At 45.2% G+C, this 8313-nt stretch overlaps 1 protein-coding gene across 1 annotated transcript in view; it reads right to left on the reverse strand.

Moving 5' to 3' along the window:
• Positions 1-8313, reverse strand: part of VPS53 (vacuolar protein sorting 53 homolog (S. cerevisiae)) — a gene marked incomplete at its 5' end in the record, with an annotated part of 60635 nt that overhangs the window by 17888 nt on the left and 34434 nt on the right. The window contains 3 exons of the mRNA XM_010086430.1: positions 3515-3597; positions 4506-4653; positions 6122-6364. Of these exons, the coding sequence (XP_010084732.1) occupies positions 3515-3597; positions 4506-4653; positions 6122-6364 (474 nt within the window). The remainder of the gene's footprint in view (positions 1-3514; positions 3598-4505; positions 4654-6121; positions 6365-8313) is intronic.

Below are 8313 nucleotides of genomic sequence, written 5' to 3' on the forward strand. Positions count from 1 at the left end.
AAGGAGCCGGAAAGCTCTGCATGCTGCTCGTTCAGGAGCTACACTATGGGCTTCAGTAGAGAGGACATGTTAATAGTCGACCTTTCTCCGTTTTGACACATAGAAGGGGCTGGAGATCAAAGGTGTCAGATGGGGTAACCCCCACCTTCACATCAGGACGAGGAGAAACCCCCGAGTACTGAGCCCAGGCTGGGATTCGGCTTCAAATTTAATCCAGTCTGCATAAAACTAACATTTTATCATCTCTCCACTTATTCGCAGTCAATATTCTACTACTCACAGAAACTTGCAGAGAGGATTTTACAAAGCACATCTGTATGAGTTCTGAAGATCAAGGCAGATGTCTTATTTACACTATGTCTAGGACTGCCGCCATCCATTGTTTGAGTTTCTCAGAGACATATACCAGACTAAAGAACACATAAATCAGACATTTCCCTCCCTCCCTTTTTATTTTTTTAAAACAGCATGATAGCGCTTAGAGACATATTTGATGCCACCATAGTACAATGTGCATAAAGGTGCAACTGATCCTAAACCAACAGCGGAGAAACGCCGTCTGCAGCGGCTCGGACCACCCGCGCGGACACGGCACCCAGCGCTCACGTTACAGACAACTTCTGCTACAAGTCATAAGTGACCGTGTTTCACTAAGTCCAGTTTTTAAAAACAGTGTAAACTTTAAATCTGCCACAGATGCCTGTTTACAACTTTGGGATTATTTACGTAACAAAGGGATTTTACTTTTGCTCTTTCTCATGATGGGAATCCCAGATCTGTAAGAAATCCCACCAATGCTTCCTCAAACCACCTTTCCTCCCCCTCGTCATCCTTGTGCAGTTCTGGGTACTCCTCTGGAATCCACTGTTCAAAGTACTTCGAAGTGTCCTCGCTGAGACACGGCATCGCCCGCTCCTAACTGCTGCTGGGAGCTGGGGGTGTTTGTCACCGTCACCTCCAGAGGTTGTCTATTCCCCTTCCTAGAGCTCTAGCACATAAAGTCTGGAACAAGATGCCGAGTAAAAGACTGTTCCTTCAGAGCTATTGTTTGCAAAGGTAAACTCATCCAAAATTTGCTGGAAAAATTAATATGGGAGATGAAGCGACCATTGGCTCCAGGTTACGTGATTGCATTGCGATAACAAAAGCCTGTGACCGCTTCTGCTGGTGCCTCTGCTTCTGCTGGGCACCACAGGGTTCGCTCCCTCAGGGTATTCCACCAGCTCAAGAGATGCCGAGGCACTGAAATAACCATCTCCTGGGCACGGCTGACTCCTGCAGGGCAGCTCCTGGCAGCGACTTGTAAAAAAACAGCACCAAACCGAAATGCACCCCTTTCGGTGGAAGGAAAGGGATTCCACCACCAGCCTCCATGTGTCAGGAGTCTGTCCGAAGGTGGGGCACCAAGTACAGGCTCTCACCTAAAACCCACAAGGTTGCAAATAGGGAGAGACACCTATTTGCCTACACTTCAAAATAAATACCTGCTGCAGAGGGGTAAGGGTGCAGCAAGAGGCATGCTGCAAACGCAAAGCATCCCGACATGCCACCAGGGCTTGGATCCCGCTTCTGCTAGAAGCCACTTTTTTTTTTTGCTTAAGGACATGGCTAAGTGGGTTAGGTGGTGTTGGGTTGATTGTTGGACTTGATGATCCTTGAAGTCTTCTCCAACCTTAATGATTCTGTGATTTTATGATTTTTCAAATCTTTGCCCCAGGCAGCACACAACTCCTTCAGCAGCAGTTAGTGAATCCTCATACAATCCCTGGCAGACGCACAGAAGCCGACAGATCAGGAAGCCGAGCCCATCAATGAGCAGTTTAGCTCTAGTAAGTTGTTCCTACAGTAACCTCAACACTTCAGGCCTTCGAGGGGTCCCTGAACGCTGCCCATAATGCCACAACAGATGAACGGGGCAGGGGATGGCAATCATGGATTTCTGCATTTCCACGACAATGATTTTCCTTCCGTTGAGCTTCAAGAAGAGCTCATTATTTTTCCCACATTTCCTAAAGAAAACGCGTAGCCGCCGCAGGGGTAAACCCTCCCTGGTCGATCACTTTATACGCATCTGGGGTGGTTCTGCACTCTCCCTTCTGCGAAGGAAGAAACACTTTCCAGGGTGTGTAAGCAGCAAGGTTTTATCACTTCCTTTATGACCAGGCCTAACAAGACAGCAAATCCCAGAAGAAACGACTTGTTTGATGTTGAATGAGTAAAAGCCAGAGAGGTTTATAGCTATGACTTACACTGACAGAAGACTGGACAAAGCGCTACGCTGGAACAGACTGAAAGTCAATTAAAAAGCCTTTGTTACAAAATACATCAGGCCTGTCAGGTTAAAGCTGTCCAAAACTGCAAACGTGAACTATACATTTAAACAGTTTCCAAAACACATCATATTGCCCGCCTATGACCAATGACCTCGTGCAGCAGCCACCGTGGAAAGCGAGCAGCAACTCCAGGTAGCTGGCTCGTGCCGGACAGGTCATGAGAAAACACAAAACTCACCCTCGACTTGGCCACGTTAAGAAAATCCCGTCATATGGCATATTGGATTTCTGCTCCCCAGGTACCTTGCTTGCTCTGGGTTAGTGGACACAGCAACCCTAGCTTTTGGTCAGGGATTCACTCTTAAAAAGGTCTGAAAACTATGAAAAGGGAAGGGAGTCTCCACAGCCTGGAACAGAGCCAGAGACCATGTGAAAAACCTGGATGGAGATCCAGTGGGATCCTGCCCACTGGAGCAAGAGAGGAGGAATCACAGGAGGGAAGTCTTCTGAAAGCATCTTACTGCTGTCTGGGCTGAATCTTAGTTTTAGGGAGAAGGAGAGCTGGTGATAAGGATTATTTTCCCAGCTTTGTCACGGTTTTCCTTCATCTAATGTGAGGCAAAACAATTATTTTTTTGCCTCGATTTCCTTCTCTCAAAAAATATCCAATCTGTTTGTCAGTGGTGGAAAGGAGAGGACGTTAGAGAGGATTATTTTTAGCATTGCTACGTGAAAAGTTATTTTAATGAACGATAATCTTCTCTCAATTATAATCCTCAAATATAAGATTGGATCAGTCTTTTATGTCATCTGAAATGGGGTTTGATCATACTGACAAGGCTGCTGATTAACAGTGGGAAGTTAAAGCAGGAAGGAATGTACTGAAATAGCTTCCTTTCTTGAAATGTAACAGCCACCTCACAGAGCTGCCAAGATGCAAATGATGTTTCAAATGGAAACTCACTATTTCCTTTCCCCTTTCCAGTGCTCTTGTTCCTTTGGCTGGGATGATGGGGAACAACTACATCTAAAATCTGTGCTACTGCTGCTCTTGGACTAGCCGAAGGATGACCAGTCCTTCACCAGGGAAATGCCTATGCCTGGGTTGTGTATCTGGGTGGGTCCTACTGCGGGCTGTGTCCTACGACACTGTGATCTTGGGCTTGTATTACTCCAGCACCATCTGGCTGACAAACGAGGAGGTTTAATATATTCTGGGAGGATGCATCTGCTGAACATACATGCTGAAAGTGTCCATCTCTCCCGTCAGGTTGATTCTCTCCACTAGACTTGCATCCACCTTTTCTTTGAGTTTCTCTTCCAACTGTTAGGAAACAAAACAAGCAACAGAAAGATCAGACTTCTTACTTGAAATAACCATTCTTGAAAATGCATGTCCTGGAAAAGCCAGCTTCCTAAAACCCAATCTGTGCCCACGCTATACCCAAAACTCAGCCAGTGAACAAGGGAAATCTCTCCTTGTGGGACATCCCAGACATACTGATCTGCCAGGATGGCCTACGGCAGCACCGCGTCCTCAAAGAAGGAACCTCCAAGGTCATATATAACTCTAGTGGCACCTGTCCTGCTAATAAAGATGTTTTCCAACACCCTGTCTGTGCCCAAAGGAGCAGAGGAGGATTACCAGTTCTACTGGTGGAGGGGTCTTGATAACGGCCAAACATCACAGCTCGTCTAATAATCTGCGGCATTCTGAAAGCACCTGAATGTACAGAGCACTGTGGCTGCAAAGCGTATCGGCATAGATACCTGCTCTCCTCACTCCACTTTGTCCCAGTATTTCATGGAAGCATTTTCCTAAAACTATTTTGAATTACTGTTTTTCTTGTTTTTATAAAAGGGAGATCATGAACCACAAGAGTCTTTTCGGTTTTTTTTTAAATTCTGGTTTCCAATTCAAAACAAATTATGTAACAAGCATAAAAGGATTGAATCTAAAACTGATGCCGCAAAGCAGGATTACAAGCAAATTACTTTTCTCAAGTACAAACAGCAAAATCAATACTTTTCTTTCTCTGAAATATAGATTTAATAATGTAGACTTCAATAATCAACAGGATGCTATGTGCAGCACACACTACCATGGATATTTCAGTACCTCTGACTGTTCCAGTCTCCACAGCAGCCTCACCCTGAGGGGGGAGCAGCCCAGCATCCTGTGACAGAAGAGGGGCTGCTGCCATCTCAGAGGTGCTGTAGAGGAAAGCTCACCTGCTGGGTGGTCGCCAGGCAGTACTCTGCAGTGCTAAGGATGCTGCAAATGAGGCAGAGTTCTTCTAAAGTAAACTTAGCCACTTCAGAGCCTTCCTTTTCTTTCAGCAAACTAGTGATGGTGAGCCCACCGCTGCTGCTTGTTGTCCTGGAAATAAAAAAACAAAAAGACAAAACCTGTAAGGCTTTCAGGTGTACAGACACACACGGCAAAATGATGACTAGATTTCAATGTCATAAAAAGCCCTTACAACGACAAAGCCCAATGCCCTGTGCAGCACAGGTCAGTGTCACTCTACATCAAGCCCACAGCTGCTATTTCGGTTAAGGAAGATCTTTAAGAAAGACAAACAACTTTGTACCGAGTCTTCAGGCAAAGGACAACTCACTCATTCACAGCATGGTAGACTGGGATGCCAGTGGAATCCAGCTTTCCCCGGCTAGTTCACCTTCACTGCCAGTTACCCAAAAATGTAATTAAAGATTACAGAAAAATCTCAGTAACTATCAGGCAGTTTGTCATACTTATCTTCTCAGTACTAAATAGATGTCAACATGCATCTGAAACTTTGGTACCCTGTCTTAAAAACTGATGATATCAACACAGTAAATTATAGAAGATGCGGCTTCTTTCCACCACCTTCCAGTGATTAACAGCTGTGTATTGACAAAGAAGGACTTTAAACTGTTCTGAGTCAAGAAATTCCCTAACTCTCAACTCTTTATAATCCAAATCCATTAAAAAAATAGGGCAGCGATATTTATCTTGGACAGCAAAAATGGAGCACACAAAAAAATGTGTATAAAGAATGCAACTGAGGTCTGATGGAGAATGCACATTAAATTTATCTTTCCACTTGTCTGGATGTAATCCTCTCCCCTTCCATCTGCAAAAGATTTTACTGCTTTCAGAAATTCATTCTGCTGCTTTCAGGTTTACAAGGGAAACAAACTGAAGATGGCAAATAGCATCCAAAATTATCTGTAGTTAAGGTTGGCAGTATCTCAAGGAGCTCCTTTAGCCTGTACGCTTACCCATACTGGTGTAAACCTGTAAGGATTTCCTTTACCTTCACTGGATTTACATCTGCATATTTTATTCATACATATATAAAACACTATAGGGAGCAGAGGGAGTTACAGGTAAGCACTTTAGCATGACAAATAAACCACCTTCCGTATAAAATATTGTATGTGTAACGTTGAGCTAAGGCAGCTAGGAATCACAGTATGAGTTTGTTACCCAAACAGGAGGGTTAAGTGCAATTCCAAAAGCCAGACCTCTCTGAAGAGACTTGGGCTGGCATTTCAAAAGGAACTTCAAGAAACTGTAAATCTGACTGCTTATCAAAGCCAAATACAAAGCTCTCCTCCAGGGGCCCTTATAAGAAAAACAATGTCGTGACTGTCCGCTTAGTCTCTTGCTATTTCTAAGTGCAAGGATCTGAACTTTGTAGAAAATTGTGAAGTAAAGGTATTGCTGCTACACGGTTCCTTTGACAGTGAACCATAAAGTGTTCACAAGTACATATTTATCCATTATCGTTACACAGCATCTGCTCCCCACTGGAATGTCTCACCAGACAGTGCTGCAGCGTTTGGGAAGCAAAACTCACTTGGGCAGGTTTCCAGACAGAATTTTCCAGGCGTATTCCCGAAGGTACTTCTGGAATATGGTGGTCAGGGCTATCATCGGCTCGCCGGTGCTGAGCTGGGAGCACTGCACCATGCACTTCTTGTAGTACACAAAGAGGTCGGCGCAGCTGGGCAGGACGGTTCCGCCTTCGTCCACGTTGGGCTTGGGAGGACCTTGAGCCTTGAAGTCAGCCACAAACCTGTCGATCAGTTCGCCCAGATTTCTGATGCAGGAGAATAAGAGAAAGACATTTCAGTGCATTGGGGGAGGAAACGGAGGGAAGAGAGAGAATAATGCTTAAAACCAGATGCCCTGTCTTGTGACACCAGCAAACACATGCGGATTTTAGCAGCTGGGTATTCCAGCCCTTTCTTATCTCCGCCCTTTCAGCACAAACCGCGTACAATAATGAGGACTGGACCGATGAGTAACGACCTTTTGTACTCCAGAGTTTTAGTGGCAGCTTCAATCTGTTCTCCAGTCACATATAAAAGCTCGTAAGTCTGCCAGGACCGGGTTCAGCACATTTGATGCAAGTGCATAAAGCTTATGCTCAAGTTTCATTCCTGGAACCAGCAAAAGTAACAGTCGGGCTTCCCATATCAGCAGCCTCCAGAGCAGACCTTGGGGAATACGGCTTTTAAAGGGATGTGCTGGAAATGGTGTGCCATTTGCCTTTTCTTGGTCCCATTTGGATACCAGCTGGTTTTGCACAACTTCACACATCCTTTAAAGAAGTTTTATTTAGCATGAGCGCAAAGTGCACTTCCTACTCAAACTCTTTTTAAAAGCACAAAAAGCCCTCCTATTGTCTCCAGGGATTCATTGAAACCTGCTCCTTTCGCAAACATTTTGGTTTTTAGGCAACAATAGACTCCACTCCACCGTTTCATCCCAACAAAAAGGCTTTTTAGCATGGCAGAGGGCCAGAACCATCAATACAGAACCAAAGAAGTTGTATGATCCTGGGGAGTTCCTCCGGTCCTACTCCTCCAGAAACAGCACTTCCATGTCAGGAATCAAGAGCAGCCCTCCTGACACCGGAGCTCGGCGAAGTGGAGTAACCTTTGCCAGATAAACTAAATTACAGCAATAAACCTCCTCCCCCAGCCACACAAATACACACAACCTTCCACAAGGAAGTTTGGCTTTTGAGGAATATATAGATGTTTCAGATTAGAGTGGCACTCCGTTGAACAAAAGGAGTTGTGAAGTTCCTGGATTTTATATTCTCATTTCCACTACGGTCTTGGCTCCGCTTCCCCCAGCTCTCCCCTTCCCATGGCACAGCCTTCACCCCTCTCGCTGCTGAGGTTGTCACGGCTGTGCTGTGCCATGAGCCAGGGTACCTTAGGAGAATGGGAGAAGAAAGAACCTGAACTGTAACTCCTGCAAGAAACTGAACTATCATTAAAAAAAAAAAAAAGGACATTATAGTTTATATGTGTATATATATGTATATTTTTTTTTTCAGGAACAAACTTATTTGACAGAATTGCAATGGTGTCCACAGAAACCATTTTCTTTAAAAGCCTGGCAAAGAGTTTCAGCTTGAAATGTTCTCCTAATCCTAGGCCAGCTCACAGGGCACCCAGCACAACACGAGAGTTCGTGCAGAGACTCCACTAGGGTCTCCTGGGATGGGCACGGCGTTACCGCCAGCACCAACGGTGCAGCGGCTGAGACTCCGCGGCACATCCTCGCTTACCTCTGCCCGTGAAAGGGGAAAAAAAACCACCAACGATGAAAACTTTTCCCCAGTTTCTGTCCTTTCTTTCTTTCTTTCCATCTCGAGAAAGAGAAAAATCATTCTGATTCCAGCCTACCAAAGAACCCATGATGCCACACCAGTGGCAAAGTGACCTGGCTCTTCCCTGATAAACTTACAGATCGCTGCACCAGCACTGATTTGCTCCTACAGCGGCGGATCCGCTGGGCGAAACCGATCTACAGAAATGTGTTGCAATAGCAGGGCTCTTTGGCTTAAGCTAGGCTCAGAGGTTACTGCAAAGACAAGTAGCCCCTTTGCTTGCTGCTCCGAGCACTTGACATCGCTCTGATTCCACAGATACACACAGTTCCTCGGCTTTGTTACAAGAGCTGTAAAAACATCAGGCTGCTCAACTGATGTGATAAATCTCTACACTGGCAGGAGCAATTGAATGCTGAACC

Source organism: Pterocles gutturalis, unplaced genomic scaffold (assembly GCF_000699245.1).
Source record: "Pterocles gutturalis isolate BGI_N339 unplaced genomic scaffold, ASM69924v1 scaffold5406, whole genome shotgun sequence".
Lineage (NCBI taxonomy): Eukaryota > Metazoa > Chordata > Aves > Pterocliformes > Pteroclidae > Pterocles > Pterocles gutturalis.